We start from the raw sequence: 25,479 nt of genomic DNA on the forward strand, positions 1-25,479 counted from the left end.
CTGGTATGTAATGGGAGGGAGTTCCAAAGGCTAGGTGCTAAAGGCTCAAGTCCAATATCATGCCGCCAGCACTCGATTTCCGTTCTCATCCTGGGGCAAAGTTCGCAACCCAAGGTAACTACTTGTGGGTTAGCAGAGTTTGTAACCCGAAGAGTTTGTAACCTGAAGCGTTTGTAACCCGAGGTACTACTGTACCTTAATTAGAAACTTGTATCATTATGATGGAGGTTTTCAGATATCTACCAAGGAAAAGAAAAGCCACATTATGCTGCCCCTCCTTTATTAAAGGATGATTTGGACTTTAAGTTCTACAGTTAAAGTGTTCAAGTCAAGCATCTGCTAATGATTAAGGCAAGTAGTAATTTTTGCTCCAAATATTTGACTCTGTACAAAGGCTGTACAAAAATAAAACAGGCCAGAATGAGAGCTTGGATGTCGATTAAGAACAAAATTAACAGAGCATTATAGGTAGGTAAACAAAATGATCGTATTCTACCACTTCAAAGTGTTTGTCAGATATTTTACTATAAATAAGCTTTATTCTTTATGCCAATTGCATTTCATCTTTTTGTTTCATTCTGTTTAAGTTCTTGTTTTGTTTTAGAGTTCCTGCATAATTTCAGTGTTGCTGCCAGAGTCTAATGGGCAATTTCCTATAAATGTTCTTCCAGATGTTTATCATCTTCTACTGGAAAAGAGGATTTAAGTGTTTGCTTTGATATCTCAGGAATAGGAGTTAACAAAAATGATAACTACAGTTTCTCTTATTGTTTTAGTATTAAATGTCTGAAAAAAATAGCTTGAAGCATGAGAGTGGCGGATTTAAAATGAAAGGGAGCATTCAAAACATTAATTAAAAAAAACAAGTTTTTCTAAAAAAAACCCCACCCTGCTCCTATATAAGTTCCACGGTTTTATACAAAATTGTTTTGAACAGAATTGTATTTGCAGCTTAAGAACATTCAGATTCACATCGGCATTTGTCAAGGCAATTACCTGAAGGTTATATGTACAAGAATGAATGCAAATATAGCCTGCTATCCAGTGCTAATTAGAATAGACCCATTCAAATAATCAGACATGAGTAAGTTCATTAATTTCAGTGGGTTTACTATGAGTATGACTTGGTTGGATATCACCATAGTAACCAAATAGCAACTGTCCAGAAAAAGCTGTCATGACCTGCTCCTATGGCATTAGCAGTGGCGGTATTTGCAGAAAAATCAAGTAAAGGTTTTCACCTTTGAATACAGTCAATTGAATACAGTCGTGGATTTGAGCTAGCAGAAAGCACTGTCGTTTGCATTGTTATGGAAATCTTCCAGATATTCTGCAACCCTCCCTGAACGATATCCTGTGCTGTTGTTGGTCTCCCAACACCCATGAACCACTTTTTAAGGGGTAGAAGCAGGTAGGGACCCTGAGAGGTGGGTTAGGGTGAGAGTGAGTTTCCTAAGTGAATAGGGATTTGAACCCTGGGCCTCTGAGGCCCCAGTTCAACACTCTACTTACACATTGGCTCTATAGAGATATAACTTGCTTATCTCACATAAAGACCGTAAAATGGATTCTTTCCCAGTTCCGAACCCTGAAATCTGTACCATTGCACATGGCACAAAGCAGCTGTATAAAAACCTGAACATTTGCTTTATTTTTTATAGTTATGTAGATATTGTGATGATTGCAGTTCCTCCGACATATGCTGTCTGCCAGGCCTACATGGTTATAAACCTACACTATAAGGCACCCCCCATGGCACTCACACTATTAGTGTCACGTGTGAAAGTTCCCAATGTGAACTGCAGTAAAGTTTTCGCATGGATTAATAGCGTTTGGCTACAGTCCAGTTTCAAACCCTTGTTTTGGCTTTAGGGGCTTTCCAGGCAGTGCTAAGTTAAGGGCACTAGGGAGGAGAGCTACGAACGTGATATAGCGGCAAGTAGTGAGAGAAAGAACCGAGGGGGTTTGAGAGGCCCGCCTGTGGCGCCAAGCGGAGGAGTTCACTCGGGAAGAAGGAGTTTGAGCTCTGCACTCTGTACATGCGCTTGTTTCCGGGCCCCGCCGGGATGTCGGCGCCAGAAGGCCGCCTCTAGGGGTCGCTGGTGCGGCGAATAAAGGCCGCCTCTCGGCAACAAGAGAGCGAGAGAAGGGGGTGGGCGGGCTGAGGAGAAGGCGAGGAAGGTGGCGGCGGGGCTGAGGCCGAGAGCGAGAGACGCAAACAACTTTTTCGCAGCGAGTTGCAGGCACCGGTCCGTCGTGCATGAACTGTAACCTGACACTGGAGCGAAGAGAAAGGGAACGAAGCAGCGGAGGAGGAGGAGAAGGAGAAGAAGAAGCAGCGGAGAAGAGGAAGCCCCGCCAAGGAGCCTCCGAGGGGGATGGTGGTTGCCGCCTCCGCCTCCTCCAGCCGCTCCTAGGGGCGTCCGGCACCCGGGCGAAGCCGGCAATGGGCAGGAGGGAAGCCGCCTGAGCCTCCGGCGAACTTTCCCCCACCTTCACGCCGGGCAGTCGGAGCGGAGCAGGCGGATGGAGGATGCGCTCTGCCCGGCGGGCTGTCTGAGCAGGAGGCGGCGGCGAAGGAAGAGACGGGGGCGCCGACGACGACGATGAAGAAGCTGCTGCTTGTGCCGCCGCCGCCGCTGCCTCTGCCGCCGCCGCCGCGCTACAGCGCGGGTTTCCCGGAGCCCCGTCCTCATGTGGCCCCGCCGCCCGCCGCGGGAGCTCCCGGGCAGGGAGCGGGCTGGCGGCGGCGGAGGCCCCTCTCGCTGCTGCCCTTCCTCTCCCTGCGCGACTACGGCTTCTGCATGGCCGCCTTGCTGCTCTTCTGCCTGGGCTCCCTCTTCTTTCAGCTCAACGGGGGCGCCCCTCGCTTTCTGCTGGACCTGAGGCACTATCTGGGTAAGGAGGGCGCAGGGAGGGAGGGGGGCTGCTGCTGCTGCTGCCGCCGGAGGAAGGAGGAGGACTCCGGGGAAAGGGGGTGGGGGGGTGAAGAGCAAACCGGTAGCGCCTCGTGGGCTTGTGTGGGGAGTTGTGAAGCGAGCCGTCTTCGTTAAGGGGTCTGGCTTCTCCCCACCCTTGCTGGACGGTGTGTGTGCTATAGTTCTCCGAAGTTGGTAGTGCTGCCCGCTGTCAGGAGACATCCAACCAACTTCCAAATTGGCGTCTTTACCATTCTGCCTAGTGAGGGGGTCTAAGTTCTACTGGTAAGGGTTGGAGGGGCGTTTGTTCCCAACACAGACATGCATGAGCAAGTGACATGTTTTTCCTCACTAGGGAAGTGTTTCCGCCTTACCGAGTAGCTGTGCGCCTGCAGCGGTCGGTTGCGTTGGTAAATGGTCGCATTTGAATCGAAATGTTTGAAAACTTTTGCAGCTGGGAAGAGTGGCTTGGAGTATTTCGGTTGCATGCCCCTTCGTCCCTCTCGTATTCCATTAGACCGTATGAAGGAGGAAGTGGGGTCCCTTTTATTATAGCTGCTGCTGCTAATAGTACAGAAAATGATGCTTTTGATCAAGGCATTGAAAGTTCACTTGCTTTGCAGTTATATAGTCTGGTAGTGTCAAGTCCAGGGATGAGGAACCCGTGGCCCTCCAGCTGTCGGACTCCAACCCTCATCATAACATGGCCAGCAGTCAAACTAGGGGGTTGGTGGGAGTTTTAGTCCAACAGCACCTGCCCTGGTTCCACAGCTCTGGTTCAGTCCAGCATGCAAGTCCTGAGGTAAGAGTAAGATATACTCCAGACATTCACTGCAGATGCCTGCCCAGCCTTTTAATTCAAGGCAGCAAGTTCCATTGTCTCCTTAGGCATGTTCCACTGACAAACTGCTATTCTAGAACAAAATACTTCCTCCAGCATTCGGTATAAAAGTTCTCCCCATCTGCCCCCCTATAGTCTTTTAAATGCTTGAAAATTGTCAATGGTGATCCCCCCCCCCGCCCCACTAGCCTAAATGAACCCATTTCTTTAGCAGGAGCAGCTGGCATGCTTGTTCATTTGCACTCTTCTTATCTTCCATGTGGGGACTTTCTATTTGAGTGTTGGAGGAGCTGCCTGCATGTGTGTTGGAGAAAGGAGAAGGAGGAGGAGGAGGGTGTCCTTAAGGTCACCCTTGGCCTGACCATAAAATAAATCATTGTGGTTCACAGCCAGTCCCAGTGGTAAAATAAATGTGAGCTGTGGACTGACAGTTAAAATTAAGAGACTGCTGGCAATTCAAATGACAGTATTGCTGGATTAAGTTGGCTACAATGAATATTAAAAAAATAATTTTACAAGAGCACAGTGAAAGGTGGTGAGCACAACATATTACAATTGGGCTGAACTGGCCATAGCAGGACAGCAGCTACATTGCTGCTTCATTTCTTCTCCAACATGAGCACTTACACTTATTAAGGAATATTTCGCACGTAGCAGCTTCCTGGGATTTTACTTATGTGTAAACAAGCCTTCTATATGCTACTTATTGCATTTGTTTCCCACATTTCCTTTAAGGGGGCATACATGGTTTCACCGATTCTCCATTTTATCGTCACAAAAACCCTGTGAGGTAGGCTACTTGTGAGAGATGGGCCCAAGCTCACCCACCTAGCTTCATGGCCAAGTGGGGATTTGATCTCTGGTCTTCTAAGTTCTAGTTCAACACTCTTAACTGCTAACACCACACTGGTGCTTTTTAACTGTATCACTGGCACGTGCATAGAGAAGATGCAGACACGTCACAGTTTATATGGTTGTTTCTTTCTGAAATTTCTTTTAGAAAATCTCTGCATTTTAAATAGTCCTTCATAACCTCACATGCCCAGCTTTCAACTGCTCACTTCCTTTCTCTTTGCCATTCTTTCTCTTGCATTTTGTTGTTGGGCTTCCTTGCGTCTACCACCCTGCATTGTAATGGGTAGCACAATCCTAACCCTCAAACTGCTCTGCTGGAAGAAGTTGGAACGTGGTTGCAGTTTCTGAGGGTGGGGGGAAGGCGGTGTGTCCACTGAAAGCATTGGTGGAACCTACCAGTGGTGGTATTGTCATTGGCAGTAGCCAATGTAAATCCTCAAAATGGGCTGTTTCAGGGAGCAGAAGGGGGGTGAGCTGGGCTGCCAAGGGTCTGCTGGAACATAAGCCAATCCTGTTATTTGCAAGGGTGTGGAGCGTGATCCAGGCTTCTCTGCTGTGCCAGCCCAATGTTGGTGCAGCAATTTTTGGAGGCAATTTTACTGCCCTCCCCCTACTTTCTGCCTTGACCCACACAAGTGGCAGGGTTACAGTTGCAGTTGTAACTCTGCTATTCTGTTCATTAACTATGGCTGGGAGGTAGGATTGCTCAGTTAATATAGACACCATTGTGTCTTCACAGTATATATAACACACCCCACTATCTTCTATCTTCATTTCGAATTCCAGTAGCCTCTGTTTCACTTGCAGCACCATTTACTGATAGTTGTTTTGTATGTGCCCATGTTGCAGTACCTATTTCTGAATTACTTTATTCTCAATAGGGTTGTTTCGGATTTGGTGGATGCATTGTCAGGACCAGTTATCACATCTTTGTGCCTGTAATACAGTTTTTCTGCTAAGATATTTTTTCAAGAAGCTCTGCCCCTCTCCTCCTTCAGCAATGGAAATAACATGTATTTTAATTTATTGAAAGTATTTATGAATTGCCTTTCTGCTCCCAAGGTGATCTACAGTAATTAAAAATGACAATCTAGGTAAACACCAATTAAAATGATTAAAGCTTCTCTTTATTTGTTGCCCCGAATTGTGACTTTTGGTAGTTTCCAAATCACTGTGCCTCCTGAATGCATTTAACACTGAAGACTTTATTGAAGGAATGTGAATCTCTCTAAAGTATGTGGCTGGGAAAACCACAGGGGGTTGCAGGGACTGAACTTCTAGTTTCCTGAAGCAGAAATAAGTGATACCCAATCAAAACAGTGCAATCCAGACTTCTGGCTTGAAGACTGCAAGCAAAAGAGTTGGGAGCAGGGCAGGGGGGAAGAAGGGATTATAAAATATTTGGAAGTAAAAATGTGCTTTGGGTTTTCTTCTGGTTTTGTGCAATGAAACGGCAACATACTGTGCTAATTGGTAATAAGAAGCAAGAAAATACAATGGTGATCAGTTAAAATCAGGAAATGAGAATTGGCATTGAAATAAGATGTATTGTGTAACGTCAGTCTGGAACATGTTGGTTTCAAAACTATTTTAAAAGCTGCATAATAGAAGCATAGCATTTTGTTGCACAGGTGAAAACAATATATCAGTGATGCCAGCTATAGAAATTCAAAATTATAGAATTTCTTTATAATTTCTTTATAGAATTATAAAATTATAGAGTTGGAAGGGATCCTGAGTATCATCTAGTTAAGTATCTCTCTCTCCCCTCCGTTTTTAGCTGACATACAGACAGTTGGAGCTTAGGATGCAAGTTATAAACACTAACAAACTTAAATTTGAATTGAGCCTAGCTAAATTAGGCCATAAATTGGTTGCTGGATGTGGTCAGAAAATTAATTCTGGTAACCAGTGGGGAAACCTCACAGGAGTAATGAAAGGCAAACAGCAGAGCAGGCTGTGTCTTGTGTGAGGTGTGTGCATGTCCATGAATGCTGAAGGTTGGAAGAGAGAGGCTGCAACATATACATCTTATTCCCTGCAAAATCTTCACTTTGCTTCTGCAGAGATAGCGCCTCATTGGCTGCCAGGCCCAAATTGTCCTTGGTATGAAAATTATTAAATCTCAATCTAAAAGGGGCTGCTTGTTTCCAGCTTCCTACAAGTGACCTCTGTGGAGGGCCATGAGGCAAGATGTGCATCATGTACATGCACCAGTTCATACATACCAGCATTTGGTGCTTTACTCTTTGATCCTTGTACATACATAAATCACATGGTTCCTACAGCTATGAAACCCTATGTGAAGTGTCTGTTTTTGGGGATGGTATGTACATATTTGTTCTCTCACTGCCTTCCTGAATTTGCAGAGATGTGTATTGTTCATCTGAGGTCATACTTGGAATGAACATCAGTCAAGTTGTAGTATGCATCAGTCCTCTAGATTTCTCTGTACTATTATTTTGGTAAAGAAGAAAAAATTTGATTCAGTCTGTTACTATAGGTACTTCACCAGCCTTGAATAATGCAGTAAGTGTTTGCTGAATAAAAAATATGCATATTCAAATCACAGATACAGGAGAAAAAGTGCTTTCTTGCCCCAGTCACCTACAGGATTTCATATTCTTGCCTGAAGGTAAGGGTTTGTCCCTCACTTAAGTGTTACTTTACAGAGAGACATATTAAACGTCCACAGTACTCTCAAAAGCAGGCTTTAGCACATAGATGATCTGAAAACTACAATGACTGATTTTCTGTTAGTTGCACAGTGTAAGAACAGTGTCTTCTGTTTGTTTGTTTTTAACCACAGTGGTACCTCGGGTTACAGATGCTTCAGGTTACAGACTCCGCTAACCCAGAAATAGTACCTCGGGTTAAGAACGTTGCTTCAGGATGAGAACAGAAATCGCGGCACAGCCGCAGCGGGAGGCCCCATTAGCTAAATTGGTACCTCAGGTTAAGAACAGTTTCAGGTTAAGAACGGACCTCCAGAACGAATTAAGTTCTTAACCAGAGGTACCACTGCATCTCAATCCTTACTGGACTACTTCTTCATGGAAATTCATTGTGTGGAAACAGATGGTTGAAGTTAGTTATACCTGTAAGGAAATCTCTTCCCTTCACTTTTTGTAGATGCACTACAAATGTAGATTTGTACGGTTGCTAGAGAAGAAAATTTAAGACAATAAGAAGCTAGAGGCTTTAAAACTCCAGCTTTAAATGTGAGTAATACATTACAATCAGTTGCTGCAATCAAGGAGTCATTGAGAAATAAGTTTACAACCCCTTCAGAAAGATATCTAGGGTGAGAAGAGCTGCAGCAAATTTTCACTGCCCAAAGCATGTTGTCGTTTTCTGCTTTTTCTGTGCTGAACCTCTTTTCGGGTTGATTAATTTCTCTGTATATCTGGGGGAATTCTAGGGTTACATTTCAAAGCATTATTTATTGGAGGTGTCAGATATATATAAAAGTGACTAAAACCACTTGCGCTGTACAATTAAATTGAAACAAACTCTGCCTATAGGCTTCCAGTTCAATCAGCCTTAAGAATGCACCCCACTTAGTCCACATATATTTGCATGCCAAAAGATACTGTAAGTGAGTAGTTGTGCACACATAATCTGCAGGAAGTAATTACGCAATAGAAACATCTGTTCAGAAGCAGATAGTGACTGTAGATTTTAGACTAAAGAAGTGTTTGGGGAGGGAGGGAATGCCTAGCTCTTTATGTGCCTGCCTTCTGTTTCACTGCTTGACATCCCCCCTCCCAAGTGTACAAACCACACATTTGAAATCACTTATGACCGCTGATGGAATTGGCCAGAAAAAGCATTGGGTCTGAAAAGAGTCATTTCTCTGATCTAATTTCTCCCTTCCCCAAATGGCTTTTCTTTTTTAATGTGTTGTGGTACTGTTATCATATAATGTGTAGGAAACTCTTTGGTTTTCTTGGCACTTCAATTTCTCTTAAGTACGGAGTAGTAAAGATGTGCATCCAACCTGCAGTACACCAAAACTGCTTTCTCCGGTGTATGCCTTTTTATGCTCCTCCCGGTGACATTAGAATTTTTATATGTAAAGTTATTTTGGTTGTATTTTGCTCAGCTGTGCCTGTTTAAACAAGAAGAGATGTAACTACCTTATAAACAGTGTGGCACTCCAGACACCTTTACATTTATATGGCATGATTTTCTCTGCCACCTTGGGCAGTGAGTTTCTGTTAGCTACATTCCTCTCCTGCTGTACCTTTTATCTCTCCTGTAACCTGTTTCACTATTTTTCCCATTTTACTCAGGTTTTTGCTTTCCTATCACTTCCTTTGGGTGCTTGCTCTTGTCACCTACTGCCCCCTACCACCGTTATCTGTTGCATGGGCTAGAGTGCAGAAGAGGTGCTTTGGTGGGTTTTCAGGCTCACACAATTGTTTATATTTCTTTTAAAAACCTGTAGAATGTAAGGGGGAATAGCTATAGAAGATTTAAATTTAAAGCAGCCTGGGAAGTAGTGCCAAATGTTACTAGGCAACTTCATTACATAAATAATACTTTGAACATAAGAGCCCTGCTGGATCAGACCAAAAAGCTCATCTTGTGTCGCATCCCGTTCCCACAGTGACCATCCAGATGCTTATGGGAATCCCACAAGAAGAATATAAATGCAACAGTCATTTCCCACTTGTGATACCCGGCAAATGGTATACAGAGGTATGCTGCATCCAAAGAGGAGTAGATATTGATTGCCTTATGCTCCATGGATTTGTCAAATCTTCTTTTAAAGTTATCTAAGTTGGTGGCCACCCCTCCATCCTGTGGGAGCAGATGCCATAGTTTTAGCCATGTGTTACATGAATACGTGCTTTCTCTCGTCTGTCGTTCATTTTTGGGTCTGTATCGTCTGTATTGTATACAGTGGTACCTCGGGTTAAGAATTTGTCTGTTCTTAACCTGAAACTGTTCTTAACCTGAAGCACCACTTTAGCTACTGGGGCCTCCCACTGCCACCACGCCGCCAGAGCACGATTTCTGTTCTCATCCTGAAGCAAAGTTCTTAACGCAAGGTACTATTTCTGGGTTAGCGGAGTCTGTAACCTGAAGCGTCTGTAACCTGAAGCGTATGTAACCTGAAGCGTACGTAACCCGAGGTACCACTGTACTCCATCATTTTGCTAACCTAGAAAGCTCCAGCTTTTACCCATGGCAGTTTTCTTCAGCCTCTTGGTTGTTTTGGGTGCTCTTTTTGGAACATAGTGTCCTTTTTGAGGCGAAGCGACTAGAACTGTACACAGTATTCTAAGCGTGGTCGCACCATATGACATTATACAAAATGGCATTATATTGGCAGCTTTCATTTAAATCCCTTTCTTAATGAGTGCTAACATGGAATTTCCCTTTTTCATAGTTGTTGCACACTGGGTCATCACTGATATATCCGTATCCACTATGACTCCAAGATTTCATGTCTGTACAGTCGCTGCCAGTTCAGATCTCATTAGTACAGTGGTACCTTGGATTACAGACGCTTCAGGTTACAGACTCCGCTAACCCAGAAATAGTACCTCGGGTTAATAACTTTGCTTCAGGATGAGAACAGAAATCGTGCGGTGGCGGGAGGCCCCATTAGCTAAAGTGGTACCTCAGGTTAAGAACAGTTTCAGGTTAAGAACGGACCTCCGGAACGAATTAAATTCTTAACCCGAGGTACCACTGTATATAAGTAGCATTATGATTTTTGTCCCAATGTGCATCACTTTACACTTACTTACACTGAATTACACTGGCCATTTTACTACCCATTCACCCAATTTGGAAATATAATTTTGGAACTTTTCATACTCCATTTTTGTTTTAACCTCCCTAACAATTTGGTGTAGACACCAAACTTGGCTTCCTCACTGCTCATGCCTAATTATTTTTATTCTGTGTGGTGCTACTGGCCTGATTCAGACATACTGGGAAATGATGCTTTCCAAGTATATAAATAAGCCTACATATATAAGCCTTTTGCTTGCATGCTTTTTCTCTCCACTCATCTCATCACAGGAGAGGAGGAGATAACAAGCCAAGGTCTGTCACTGTTGTTTCCTTCTTTTTCCTCAAATCATAGTTCAAACAAATCAGTTTACAGAGTTTGGGTGTCAGAGGACTTACTGGTTTATGAATTAGTGGGAAACCATGGTTATTGAATGAATCCTGAATTTTCAAAGTGATTCACATTTTAAATTTTTATTTATTCAAAATACTTTAAAGCTGTTCTACAGGAAAATGTCTAGGGCAACTTAGAATACTACCACATGCACACTGCTCACTGCCATGTTTGGCTGTGGTGGTGTTTACATATATAATGGACTGAGGGCAGCAGATAATGGGTTTAGTTTACCCTAATAATGCTCAACACTTTCCAGTTTTTCAATTCATCCAATGAATTTTGGAAAAGGTTCAGTTCTGTGCAAATGTAAATTTACCATTCAGTATTTTGCTCAGATGCTTAGGGACAATGTACAGGACAGATAGAGACCAGTTCATTCTCTAAGTTTTCACATTTTAATAGATATTGCCTTAGTTGTCAGTCATTCAGATGTTTTTTGTGCTCAACCAGCCAAGAAAAACAAAATGCAGAGTGTAAAATACAAAATCATAGCCTCCATAAAACTAATTATTAAAGATGACAAAGATCAAACCATCTCAAAAGTATAAGACACAAAACCATTTGGATATTTTGGTGCCTGCTCAGTAATAAATTTGTGGGTTTCCCTTGTAGTACTTTTAAAAATATAGTAGTTTAGTGATTTAAACAGCAAAAAAACCCAAACATAAGCACTAGAAAAGATAGTAGTTTATTTTAAAAATTATTTTCATATTGAAATCCCTGAGAGAATTGTAACCTTGATTAAAGTTTTGGCTGCCTGTGGTTTATACTATGAATTTGGGATGAATCTTGGCATGTTTCTATTTGCACAAGATAATCCAGAAATGTATCATCTATCTTAAAATTCCATGTAAAATGAAGAGTGTTAGGACTGATTGATTTGAGTATAGCCTGAATGGAAATGAAGTATGTTTAGATAAGTTATTAGGTGTTCCTGTCCTGGCACAGATCACAAGTTGGCAGAACATGTGCCTTAGAATGCAAGGCTTGCAGTATTAATGTCCTGTTGAATTTACTTAATGGTAGAATAGCATTCTGTGCCAAATATATGGGTGGGTTTCCCTGTGTTATTCCTGGCTGATTGATCAGAATGATTAGAATACATTTCTCTTCCCTCTTGGGTGTTGTACAGGGGTTATTGTTTTAACTGAAAATGAAAGGTACAGTCTTTCTGCCCTCCCAACATAAAGCCTGCCCCCTAACATAAATCTTGTTTCTGGTTTTTAATTTTAATTAAGGTCTGCTCTGTTTTTCCAGTTTTGCTTTCCTTCATTGACTTCAGATATTAAATGTTTTTTAAAGGTCACCAGCGGTTTTATTTCTGCAGAACTGATGCTCCTTACCCCATATGCCTTCTTTCTAATCTTTACCACACCTTCAACGTCAGATATTCTCCAGAAAGACAGTTTCTGACTCTGATTCAGCTTGTGAAGCTGACCCACATATTGGACCCTATTCTCTTCTATTATGCTGTATACTGTGATTCTGCAGAGTGCCAAAAATGGTATTGTCAGAGGCATACCTAGGGGTTGTTGAAACAGAGGTACAGGCTTGGGGGCACATGTGCAAAAATCACCCAGAAATCTGTCTCCAGTTGTGAGTTTAGACAAGAACTGGGAGCTGAGCAGTAGGAGAAATGGTCAGGTGATATGAAGGTAGACCAATCAAAGAGCACAACAATGAGAATTCACCACCAAAATGGCACTAGTAGTATGGCAAGATGCAATGTAGAAATGGAGACGGCTAGGGGGTGGGCCTGCGGCTGTCAATCAGCCAGGCACAAAGCAGGCAGCCACAGATCAGCATCCATCGTTTTCTCTCCTCCTCCTGCTCACCTGTTACCAAGTTGAATCCCTCCCTCCTTTTCCACAAAGTCAGAAAAAGAATAAATGTGATATGTGCCTTTTCAGAGTTCAAAACTTGCAGACTTCTCACCGGTCAGTTGGTCAGATAAATTCATGGAGGCTATTATCTGTTGTGGTTGTGCTCTGCTTCTACAGTTGGAGGCAGCAAGGCTTCTGAATACCAGTTGCAGGAAACCCCAGGAGGGAAGAGAGCTCTTGTGCTTGGGTCCTGCGTGTGGGTTTCCTACAGGCATCTGGTTGGACACAGTGAGAACACGATGGGCTATTGGCCTGATCCAGCATGCTCTTGTTATGTTCTTATAAACTCCAGCCATAGCAGTCTATATATAAATGAAATACATGTTGAGCATAATAGTTAGGTTTCTTTATGTAGCATGATATCATAAAAACAGTGTCAACATGTGAATTGCTCTTTCCCTTTTTCTGTTACTGTAAATCAATCCAGGACTCCTCTGAATGTGTGAAGTGATATGTAAATATAATAAATTAACTTGTCACACCTGCCATAGTATTTAATTAGTTAATTATTCTGTTAAAAATTAACTTGCTTATAGCAAACGACCCAGCTTCTCCATAAGATGAGAGAGTAGGAGCTGTTTAGTGTCATAACATCTGGGTAGCAAGAACATGTAATATTTGGAATAGGCCTGAGGATAATTGAAGTGAAAATGATTATGAAATGAGATGAAACACTGCTATGCAGTCTTCATGTCTTTACTTGACACCACACTGCAAAGTGAAAACCACGATGTCCAGTTACTGGAAGTCCAGAGTTTCCACTTTGTACACACCTTTCAGTCTTACCAGGCAGTCCAGAAATGTTTGTTTCTTGCTCTATCTCCTCTCTTTTCTGTAACATTCAAAGTGGAACTTTGCCATATCACCTTTCTGAAGTGTTCAAGGCTTGTGAGGGCAGGAATGATTTCTGCATCTTAGTTTGCTTCCAGATGACTTGTTTACCAAGCATTTTTGGCCAATTTGTTTGCACAAATTTGAGGGTAGGTTCATTATCACTCATTCTGGCTTGTCTGCGGGGAGCTAGGGCAATTTTGCATTAAGCAGATGATGTTATGAACCTTAAACAGCTCAGGACTATAATACCTCAAGGGCCACTTCTCCCCATATGAACTGACATGGACTCTTTGATCATTACTTGAGGCCCTTCTTTGGGTGTCCCCTCCATGTGAGGGCTGGAGGGTTGCAGCATGGGAACTGCGGTTATGTGATTCATTTGCACTCAAAACTGGCAATAGTCCAGAAGCTAACTGGTGTAGTGTGGCATGAAAATGCCTTTCAAAAGTTACACAGAAGTGCAGAGAACAATTGGTGAAAGTGACTCACCCTCTCTGCGTTATGCTAGCCAGTAGGAGAAGCGAGCACTCAGATAGTCTTTGAACAGAGCTGTGTATCATCAGAGGCTTACATGTCTTATTAATGTGCACAAGAACTTCAGTAACTAACCGGCAATGAGCAGATGCATCACTGTTAAGAGCTCTCCTCATCTGCCATGATAGTCTTCTTTCCATTCTTCCAGTGCTTCTCTCTATTTCTTCCCCAGAGAAGACTGGATTGAAGAAAGAAACCAAAGCGCAGGAGCTAGTGGAAGAAGTTTTCTCAGTCTAATACATCTGGCCCCAGCCTGGCTTTACATTTGCCACTAGGGATGGACAAATGTGAACTACTGGCAAAATATTTCATCCATGCTTGTTGCTAATCTTGGATTACAAGCATAATACAATGGGCATTTTGGCAAAATATATTATTCAACTTCATAACTGGGAGTTTGTTTCCATGTAAGAAGTGTTAAAAGAACCCTAACTGAAGCCTAGCAGTTTTGTTTTTGAAAGTAGTTACTAATTCCTCTGAAAATTATGGTTGGCATCACAAACCAAAATTTATGGTCTGTATTTTCAAAGAAAGTGCCAGTATGACAGTCTTAGTAGTTCCGTTTGGCTCTTGCTCAGGGAAGCGCTCCAAATTAGTTCTGCAAATAAAAAATAAAATGTATTCCTTCCCATTTTCTCTTAACCTCTCTGCTTTAAGCTTCAGAAACGAAACAAAATCTAAGCCCTTGTGTGCTTGATCTCATAGGCATGTTTTTTTAAAAAAATATTTTATTAAGGATTTTCTTGTTTTACAGAAGTGTAGTGCCTCGTATTTTTTTTTTCATGTAACATTTTTACAAATCCGTTTCATTTGTTGAGGCATTAGGGGGAGAAGAAAGAAAAAAAGAAAGAAGAAAGAGGGGTGGAGAGAGGGAAGATGGATGGGGGTGGGGTCGGGTGGTGGTGTTTCTATTATGTTTAATGTATGTAGAGTTTGGTGTCAGCGTTGCTTGTGTTGTTCACTTGTGTTCCTTTGGTGGTGAGAGAGGTTGGGGTTGGCCTAGGGTGTGATTGTTTGCTTGTGATTGGCTGTGGTGATCTTTGTTTTCGTGTGTGAGTGACGTGGGTGGGTGTTTTGGATCAGGTTAGCCATATTGATTTGTATGCTGTTGGTGGATTATTGTCATTGTCCTGTTGGGCTGTGTATGTGATAAAGGGGAGCCATACCGGGGTGAAGGCGTCTTCTTCTGTTTGTCCCCATGTCAGTTTCAGTTTATTAGTTAATTTTTCTAGTAGGGCTGTTTCCCATACTATTTGGTACCATTGGTCCATGCTTACTCCTGACAGGTCTCTCCAGTGTCTGGTTATGGTGTTTCTGGCTGCTGAAAGTAGGTGGGTTATGAGTACTTTGTGGTGTAAATGGGCATTGTTGTCTTGGAAGATGTTTAGTAGGGCCAATTCTGGGGTGATGTCTATTACTTGCTTAGTTATTTTACATATTTCTTGTATGGCTGTTGTCCAGAATAGTTGGATTTTGGGACACTCCCACCACATGTGGAGGTATGTGCCTGTGGAGGTGCACCCTCTCCAGCATTTTGGTGAGGTTCCTGGGTGTATTAGCGCTAGTTTCCTTGGTGTTAGGTACCACCTGTAGGTGAGTTTCAGTGTGAGTTCTTTTCTTTTCGTTGATATGGATTTAAAGGGGGGTTTAGACCACATTCTGCTCCATTGAGTGGGGTTAATCTCATAGCCTATGTCATTCTCCCATTGTTTTTTGATTGCATCTAAGGGATTTGCGGGATTTTGGAGTAGTATTTTATATATTGCGGATACCATCCCTTTACCGTTTCCCTTTGTTAGGAGGAGGTTTTCGAAGGTTATCAGGGGCCTAGTTGCTGCTGATTTTACTGTTGGGTTGTTTAAGAGGGCATGTAGTTGGTGTTGTGTTAACCAGGGCATTTGGGTGTCTTCTAGTTTGTCTTGTATTTCTTGTGTTGACAAGGGTTTGTTATTTTTATAAAAGTCTATTAGGCGATATAAGCCTTTGGTTCGCCAGGTTTTTATCTTGAGGTTTTGTGTTGCATGGTGGAATAATGGGTGGTACGCCAGGGGGATTAGTGGGGATGGGGTTGGAGATAGTTTGCCTATTTGTGTTTTCCATGCTTTGAGCATGGTCTGTGTGTACCTGTTAAGTGTTGTGGGAATTTTCTTTAGTTTGTTTAGGAGGAGTGGGTATGTTGTGGTGCAGGTGTTTTCAATTGTGTCCCTCTCTAGGTGTACCCATTGTTTTGTCCCATCTTCTAGTATTTATGGGATTATGTGGCGTATTTGGTTGGCATTGTAATATGCTTCTATGTTGGGGATTCCCTATCCTCCTTCTGAGGTGGGGAGGTGCAGGTATTTGGGGCTTATTCTTGGTTTTTTATGTGAGAAGATGAAAGAGTGTAGTTTTCTCTGCCAACTGCAAAGTTGGGTTGAGGGGATCCAGATTGGGAGGGTTTGGAATAGGTAGGTTAGTTTTGGGAGTGTGATCATTTTGATCATGGCTATTTTGTCTGAGAGAGTGAAGTTCATGTTATTCCATCTCTTTAGGTCTTTGTTAATTTGTCGCCACAGGGGCTTGTAGTTGTGGAGGTACAATTTATTGAGGTTTCTGGTTATTTGTACCCCTAGGTATCTGAACTTGGTGTGGCAAAGTTTTATTTTGGTGACCTTCATGAGTTCTTTTTGGGTGTGAGGAGGGGTGTTGAAGCACATAGCTTCTGACTTTGTAAAATTTACCTGTAGGCCCGACACCATTGCAAATGTGTTGAGTTCTCTGATTAGGGAGGTTGCTGTGCTTATGGGGTCTGGTGTTGTGACCATTAGGTCATCTGCAAAGAGCCCTAATTTATAGGTTCTGCCTTTTATTTCCACTCCCTTGATGTCTGTGGCTGCTCAGATGCGGATTGCTAGGGGTTCCAGAGCCAGGATAAATAAGAAGGGAGACAGTGGGCATCCTTGTTTCGTGCCTCTTTGGATAGCTATAGTGTTAGAATCCATATTGTTAGTTCTGCATTTTGCTGAGGCTTGGGAGTATATTTGTTTGAGGATTTGTAGGAAGTTGGGGCCAAATTTCATGTTAGTTAGTACTGCTAATATGTATTTCTACTCCAAGCAATCAAAGGCTTTGAGGATGTCTAGGGACATAATTGTCAATGGGAGTTTGGTTGCCTTGCTGTGTTCGATCAGGTTCAGTAGTTTCCTGATGGGGTCTGTTATATTGCGGCCAGGGACAAAGCCAGTCTGGTCTGGGGCTATTAACTTTTGTAGGAAGATTTTTAGGTGGTTGGCCAAGATTGATGTGAATATCTTGTAGTCTTGGTTTATTAATGAGATTGGGCGGTATGATTCTACTTTGAGGCTGCCTTTTAGTGGTTTTGGGATGGAGACTATCTTGGAGTGGGTCCAGGTTTTGGGGATGGGGCCCCCTTTTATGATGTCGTTGAATAGGCGGGTCATGTAGGGCATCAAGGGTTCTTTGAATTTCTTATAGAATTCTGCTGTGAAGCCGTCTGGGCCTGGGGCTTTGTGTGGTTTCAGGTTTTTGAGGACCGCATCTATTTCCTCTGGGGTGATAGGGCTGTCCATGAATTCCTGTTCCTCATCAGTTAGGGTAGGCATGGTCAGTCTGCTAGAAATGTTCTGATTTCCTTCTCTGGTGGGTTATGGGAGGTGTATAGGTTGGAGTAGAATTCTGCAAATTCTGCAAATTCTGAGGTTATTTCTTCGGGGGAGAATGTTATGTTGCCGTCTTTTTTGGTGATGCAGTGTATTCTTGTTTTGAGTGCTTTTTTCCTACATCTATTTGCTAGTAATCTGGAGTTTTTCCCTCCATATTCGTAGAAACGTTGTTTAGAGTATAGAATGTAGAATGTTGATCATTGTTTTGTTAATTTCTAGGGAGTCTAGTTCTCTCCTTTTTTGTTCTATAAGTTTGAGGAGTTTTTTAGATCCTGTTTGTTTGTAGCGTGATGAGAGGGCTGTGATGTCTTGTTCTATTTTGCTAATTTTTGAGGAGGTTTGTTTTTTAAGGAATGTTTTCTCTTTTATGCAAGCTCCTCTGGTGACCGCTTTCATTGCGTCCCATAGGAGGGGGGTTGTTATATTGTTTACATCATTTTCTTTGAAGTAGTTTTGGAGGGTTTTTGTGAGACTCTCTCTAATTTGTTTGTTTGTAGTTAGGATGGGACTGAAGGACCATGATGGGGTGGTTTGTGTTCCTTCTCCTATTTTAACAATGACTTCTACTGGGGCGTGGTCTGTGATTTTAATGTTACCTATGTTTGTTGATTCTACTGAGGGGAATCAGACCCTGTGTGAGTAGAATGCTGTCCAGTCTGGACACTGTATCATGGCGTCCCGATTGGAATGTATGGCTGATGTCTCCCGGGTTTTGCTCACCCCAAATGTCGTAGAGACCCCTGCTTTTTAGCATTTTTAGTAACTTGTAAGAGTTCCTGGTTGTTGGGGGTTTCCTTCGGAGGAAGGTTGCCCATGGGGTTGTGGGGTGGATATCTTTCAGGGATATACCTTTCATATTTAGATTGAGGTCCCCTCCTAGGATTGCTTCCCCTTCAGAGAAGGAGAGGAACTTGTTTAGTGTCTTCTGGAAGAATTCTAATTGTTTCGTGGTTGGGGCATATATGGAGCCGATTGTCAGTTTGATTTTGCCATCTAGTGTCCCTTTAGCGAAAATAAATCTGCCTTTTTTGTCCTTGAGGACTGTTGTGGCAGTGAAGTTCAGGTCTCTACTGAGTATTATGGCTACACCACGAGCTTTCCCTGAGCCTTGTGCGACCTACTGTTGACTGAAGCGGGGGTCGCTCAGGAGTTTGCTGCCTTTGGGTGGGTTGTGTATTTCTTGTAGGAAGGTGATGTGTGGTTTCATGGTGTTTATGTATGAGGTGATGTGTTTTCTTTTGATGGGGTTTCCCAGCCCCCTCACGTTTAATGTAATTGCTTTTAGGTTAGCCATCTTGCTTATCTATTATGTGGGGCGATTCCCTGCCAACCCATTCGGGTTGTCTTGTGTCTCTCTCTTCGTATTGTTTAAAGAACCAGTGGGGTTGCGCTGACCTAGGGTATGGTGGGTGGGGGGCTAATGGGATTAGAGTAAGATTTGGGTTAAAGAGTAGGGGGTAAGTTGTAGAGAGTTTCCTATATGTAGTCATATAGGTGTTGGTTTGGGGTATTTTAGGCCATCTGGCATTTAGCCAGTTGGTCCTAGGTCTCAGCTGGTGTGGAAGGCCGTGTTCAAGGACAGGCCATCCCCCCTGTTGTTTGCGATAGGGGGTGATCAGTGAGACAGTGTGAAGTGACTTTGTAACGTCGTTGTCAGGTATAAGGTTCATAAGCAATGTTGCCAATGTTATGAGCAACATTGTTGGTGTGTTGGGGTGGGGATGTGGGTGCTGGTACACTCTGGTGCCACCATAGTGCTGGTTGGGTATCAGATTTTAGCCTGATTGTGGGTTGTGTTATTCAGGTTGGAGGAGTTGTTTTTCCCTAGTATGGAGTATGGGGGTGTTGAAGGTGTGGGTGATGGGGAATGTGGTTGAGGTCCTCTGGACTGGTGTTGGGGTGGGGATTCCTGTGGGGGTGCGGGGCTGGGGGGGATGTTGATGGTGTTAACTAAATCTATGTTTTGGGGGGGAGAGGGGGAAAGGGGGGGGGAAATCACTAGTCCTTCAGTTTGTGGTTTTTTTCCTGGTTGCTTCATTCAGCTGGGGTTGTTGTTGTTGTTGTTGTAGGGTTGTCCATCTGCGATGAATTGGTTTGGTTAATCTTGGTCTGGTTTCTTGTGTCGTATGGCCGGCGGGACGGTTCTGAGCATGATGTTTGCCTGTATTGGTTTGCGTTGTTGTGCCGCTTCTGTTGTTTCTTTTTCTTCTGTACCGTTGTCCAGTTGTTTGCTGTTGTTTCCTCGTGGTTGGGGCTGTCACTTGGTGGGTTTGTCGGTTGGCATTCCGGTGGGAGGTCGAGTTCAAGGTTCTTTAGTATTTGCAGGGCCTCAGGTATGTTGGTAGCCATGTGTTGTGTTGTATTGGTTGTTACAATGAGGCAGAAGGGGAAGTCCCATCGGTATTTGATCCCTGCTTGTTGGAGACGCTGGGTGCATGGGCGCAGGCTTTTCCTCCGGTTTAGGGTATCCTGAGATAGGTCCTGTAAGGCCAGAATGGGGGTTTCTCCATATCGAAGGTTGGTTGAGTTTTTGAGGTGGTGCCATACCTCTTCCTTCTTTTTGTAGCGTGTGAAGCATACAATGATGTCTCTTGGGGGGGGCGCTGGGTTTTGGCATAGGTTTTAGGGCTCTGTGAGCCCTCTCCAAGTCATCTGCCTCAAGTTTCAGGCTTGGGATTGTGTTTTTCAGCCAGCATATAATTAGGTCTGCTGGGCTTTTCTCCTCTGTTTTTTCAGGAAAGTTGCGGAAGCGGATGTTACAACGTCTATTGCGGTCTTCAAGGTCGGCTTGCTTAATTTTCATCTCTCTGTGTTCTGCTTCCATTTGGTTTACCAGTTCGTCCAATTTCTTGTTCACACGTGCGTTCTCCTCCCGGTATTGCTCTATTATTCTTTCTTGCATTTGGTTCTTGTTCTCTAGAGCTTCCACTTTGGAGGTTAGATTGTTGATTAGTACCTGCATGGGAGCCATTGTGGCCTTCAGTGTTTCTTCTAATCGTGCTTCTAATCTTGCTTCCATTTCCCTCAGATCTCGTTTTGTTATTGGGTGGTCATCATCTTGAAGGGGAGTTACCATCTTAGCATTGTTTGCCATCTCCCTGGTTGGTGTCATCTCGGTCTCCCTGATGGTTTTGGTTTGAGGTTGGCTTGGCGTCCTCTTGGGGTAGGGCGTGTGGTGGTTAGGAGTTGTGGCAGTGGTGATTCCTGGGTATTGTTGGGTTGCTGAGCTGATCAGGCTTTGTTGGCTGGTGGCTTTTACAGAGCGTTTGGATTAGGTGGTAATTTGTGTCACTTCTAGCCTGTGTTTTAAGAACTTCTCTAGGGCTTTTGTAGATGCCTCAGCAGTGCCGCCAAGGTGGGGGGGGCAGGTAAGCAGAGATGGGTAGACTAACGGACAGACAGTTCATATAAAGGGAGGGGGGTTAGCAGGTAGAGATGCAAGAGATTAGAGGGGTGGGGCCAGGGGAAATATGTGTTTAGGAGGGGGTTGTATATGCCCAAAAGGGGTATTGGGGTCCAGTTAAGGTGGAAGTTGGGGTTGGGAGTGCGCTCAGAAACAGAGACAGACAAATAGGCTATATGTAAAGTGTGGAGGGAGAAAAAAGGGAAGAAAAAGAAGAAAGAAAGAAGAAGAGGGGAAGCGGGGGGGAGAGGGGAGATTGGAGTAAAAGAGAAGAGAGAGAGAGAGAGAGAGAGAGACAAAAAGAGAGTTGAAAGAGAGAGGAGAGATAGTACAGTAATATCAGCGGTATTAGAATGCAGCAGTAGTTTTAGCTATAGTATGAGGGGGGCAAATTATGATAGGGTGATATGAATGTGTGTATGTGTTTCCTTTAGGGGAAGGGGGGATGGAGAGAGGGAGGAGGGAGAGAAAAGGAGAGGAGGAGGGGGAAGGGTGGGAAAAGGAAGGAGAAGAAAAGAGAGGGGGAGAGGGGAGGGAGGGAGGGTGAGCTGCTGCAATGGTATGGGGGGAAGTCTTATTTTAAAAGAGGGGGTGGGGGGAAAGGGCTCCCCTCTCAAAAACAAACTGACAAACAGGCTAAAAAGGGGGGGTTGATTTTAAAAAATAAAAGGGATAGAAAACAAAATTGGGGATGGAAAATGAAAGGTGGGATAAAAGGAAAAAATGAGGAGGGGTGAAGAGAGAGAGGGGAGAGCAAAAAGGGAGAGAAAAATAAAAAAGGGGGGGAAGTTGAGGGGGAGAGTATCAATAGCAATAGCAGTGATATGGAGGAAATTTTTGTTTTAAAAGAGAGGTGGTCGTAGCTGGGGGCGAAAGATTCCCCCCTCAAGAACAAGCCAACAAATAGAAAAGAAAGGGCTTTAAAAAGAGAAAGGGGGGGGGAATATTTGTATGGGGTTTTTTTAAATAAATAAATAAATAATATTTCCCCCTAATTATTGTTATTATTTTTTGTTTGTAAAAAAGTAATTAAAAATGTACGGGTAAAAGATAAAAATGAGAATTAAAGGTAAAAAAAAGGGGGGTTGTCTTTAGATAGATAGATAGATAGATAGAGCTTTTTATTTTATTTTATTTTATTTTTAAAATGAGTAAAGTATAGGTAAAAGAGGATAGGTAAAAGAGAGTGGAAAGTCTGGGGCGAAGTGGCAGTCCCAGGAAATGGCCTGTGAGGGTTCAGGGCTGTTTTCTGGGTACTGCCATTTTAATTCTTAAGAGGGGAGTTTGAGGTGGAAATAAAATGAGGTTTAAATTGAGGGTGTGTGTGTGGAAAAGTGTGTCTTTAAATAGTGTGTAGAAAAGATAGAAATAAAAATAAAGATTCAAATAAAGGGTGGCAGCAGCAGTGGCCCCTCTTTTAAAAAGAAAAGCGATAAAAGTAGGTATATGGGGGGGGAGGGATAAAAAAGATATATATATATTTTAAAGGGGGGAGGAAGGGGTTAAAAAAAGGGGGTTAAAAAAAGGGGGGGGGAAGGTAGTTTCTTCCTTTCTGTGATCCCCTTTGTTATGCGGCTTCTCTGTGTTTTCCTTGCCGCTGGAGCTCCCGGTGGGGCTCAGCCACGTGTTGTTTTTTTCCGGAGCCTCTTTTGCCTTCCCGTGCTTACCTACCTCTCCTCTGCTTTCCCGTCGGCAGAGATGGGGGCAGCAGCGGTAAATTTGGGGCTCCTTTTTCTTTCTTTCTTTTTCTTCCTCTCTCCCCCTTTCTTTCTCCCTCTTTGCGTTAGCTCCACTGTCCTCCTGGTTTTGGAGCTCCTCTTGGCTGTTGGGGGGGTGGTCGGGTGCCTTTCCGGCTCAATCTCAGTCGTGGGGGGGGGGTGTTTTGGTTCCTTTGATAGATGCCCGGGCACCCCCGATTCCTCTCCGCTGGCGGTGCTGGCGGCAGCAGTCCTGGGAGCCCGGGAGTCGGCCAGACAGAGCCTTTTACTCTGGCTGGCTTCAGGAGCTCTTTTCTGCTGTTGCAGCCGCCATGCTGCCTCGCCGGAAGTCCCCCAACAGTGGGAATTGTTGACTAGGAGCTGGAGGCTGTGTGCCTGCTCAGTCTGCTCTCCATCTCATAGGCATGTGACCTTTAACGCTGTTCCAGACAGACCTGTGGTTATAGCATAGTTCTTTTTATTCCATACAAATATTTCTGTTCCTTACTCGGGTGAAGGCGGAGAACTGCCACCATTTTTAACTTGGCAGGAGGATGCACTTAGTCTGTTAGTCACTAAAGGGGTTTCCCAGCTGTCCTTAATTCCCAGCAAACAGTAATGTTATAAAAAGTTAAATACTCCTGGAATTAATATCTCTTAACTAGACGTGGACATCCAGAAAATCTCTGCTTCTGCTTCAAATGTTTGTCCTTTCCAGTTGCGATAATAAGCTTGGGAATTTGACAGGCATAAACAGACAGCCATCTTTTAGATTTAGGGGAGCTAGTCTCAAACGTTTGTTGGGGGAGACCTAGGTTTTTTTGTGGGGGGAGTTATTTGTCCTGTCTTCACGCTTTTTATGATGGAGGACCGCTGTAGCCACCCCCAATGACACGTTCTCAAGATGGAGGGGGAGGGAACAGCTGCAGTCGCCTGCGGTTCCTGTGCAATGTTTGCCATCTTGCCAAAGCTTGCAGGCAGCTTTACCTGCAGCAATTGCATGTTGATTGCCCTCTTAAAAGACAAAGTCCAGCAACTGGAGGAACGTGTAGCTACGCTCCAAAGAATTAGAGAGCTGGAGCTCTTCTTGGAAGCAACAGAGCACACCGTCTCCACCAAGGAGGTGACAGGGGACTCCCCTGAGAAGGAGGCTAGTTCACCAACACAGGAGCCAGATATATGGAGAAACATGACTCAAAGAAGTAGGAGGCCCAGGGTTCGCTCTGATTGTTTAGAAATACACAATCGCTTTGAGGTCCTCTCCCCTAGCATGGAAGACGAAGAGCAGACTCCATTTGAGGATCTCTCACTCATTACAGTCAATCAGGTATATGAAGATGAGCAGCAAAGTCAGTCCTCAGGGAATGTGCAGGCGACCTTGGAACGGACAGCTCACGGAAGAACCCCGACCAAACCTAAGAGGAGGCGTGTAGTGCTGATAGGGGATTCCCTACTGAGGGGAACAGAAGCAGTGATTTGTGGGCCTGACAAGATGTCTCGGGGAGTGTGCTGTCTCCCCGGGGCTAAGATCCAAGATGTAACTCAACGACTGCAAGGAATCATAACACCCACTGACAAATACCCCTTCCTCTTGGTTCATGTGGGAACCAATGACACTGCAAGCAATAGCCTCCAGAAGATCAAAAGAGACTACGAGGCTCTGGGCAGGAAATTGAAGCAATTAAATGCACAAATTGTCATCTCGTCTGTCCTCCCAGTTGAACGACGTGGCCCAGGGAGAGAGGGAAAAATAGTGGAAGTGAACAGCTGGCTTCGCAAATGGTGTAAACAGGAACGGTTTGGATTCTTAGATCACGGACTGCAGTTTCTTGAAGATGGACTTCTGGCAAGCGATGGGCTGCACCTCACAACGGTTGGGAGAAATGTTTTTGCCAAAAATCTCAGAAACCTCATCAGGAGGGCTTTAAACTGACTAATGTGGGGGAGGGAGACAGTGCTCCTGAAGGTAGGAGTCTATCAATTGATGAAGATGATCATCCAAATGTCATAGACCAAATGGAGCAAACAGCACGCAGACCTAGTGGTGGGAGGAAAAAATCCTTAAATAAGAGACACGGGGGAATGATTAATGGACTTCAATGTCTGTACACTAATGCGCAAAGCATGGGAAATAAACAAGATGAGCTTGAGCTCTTGGTACAGCAAACTAAATATGACATAATAGGCATCACTGAAACCTGGTGGGATAAGTCCCACATTTGGAATGTAATAATGGGGGGATACAATCTATTTCAGAGAAACAGACCAGACAAGAAAGGAGGAGGAGTGGCGTTATATGTCAGGGATGTGTATACCTGTGAAGAGATCCAAGATTTAGAACCTCAAAGCCAAAGTGAGAGCATTTGGGTCAAAATTAAGGGAGAGAAGAATAACAGTGACCTCATTGTGGGAGTTTACTATAGATCCCCAAGCCAAATGGAGGACATAGATGATGCCTTCCTGGAACAGATGGCCAAGCATGCAAAAAGAAGGGAGATAGTAGTAATGGGGGACTTCAATTACCCGGATATTTGTTGGATGTCAAACTCAGCCAAGAGCATAAGGTCAAACAGATTCCTCACTGGCCTTGCAGACAACTTCATTGTCCAGAAAGTGGGAGAAGCAACAAGAGGAACAGCCATTTTAGATCTGGTCCTAACCAATGTTGATGACCTGGTTAGTGGGGTAGAAGTGGAAGGATCATTAG

The 25,479-nt window shown here is 43.8% G+C and overlaps 2 protein-coding genes across 2 annotated transcripts in view; one reads left to right on the forward strand and one right to left on the reverse strand.

Moving 5' to 3' along the window:
* The first annotated feature begins 1,657 nt into the window (after window positions 1-1,657).
* UST (uronyl 2-sulfotransferase) overlaps window positions 1,658-25,479 on the forward strand; it is a 123,034-nt gene continuing 99,212 nt past the window's right edge. The window contains exon 1 of the mRNA XM_080998578.1: window positions 1,658-2,898. Coding sequence (XP_080854704.1) covers window positions 2,607-2,898 — 292 coding nt within the window. The 5' untranslated portion in view covers window positions 1,658-2,606. The remainder of the gene's footprint in view (window positions 2,899-25,479) is intronic.
* Window positions 20,002-22,947, reverse strand: LOC308473020 (uncharacterized protein; the record flags this gene model as incomplete). Its single annotated transcript, XM_080998267.1, has 2 exons — window positions 22,747-22,947; window positions 20,002-21,059 (listed from the first exon to the last, which is right to left on the reverse strand). The coding sequence occupies exon 2, from the start codon at window positions 20,782-20,784 to the stop codon at window positions 20,002-20,004; it is 783 nt and encodes a 260-aa protein (XP_080854393.1). The 5' UTR covers window positions 20,785-21,059; window positions 22,747-22,947.

The sequence above is a fragment of the Podarcis pityusensis genome (assembly GCF_964106645.2).
Source record: "Podarcis pityusensis genome assembly, chromosome: 3".
NCBI classification, from domain to species: domain Eukaryota; kingdom Metazoa; phylum Chordata; class Lepidosauria; order Squamata; family Lacertidae; genus Podarcis; species Podarcis pityusensis.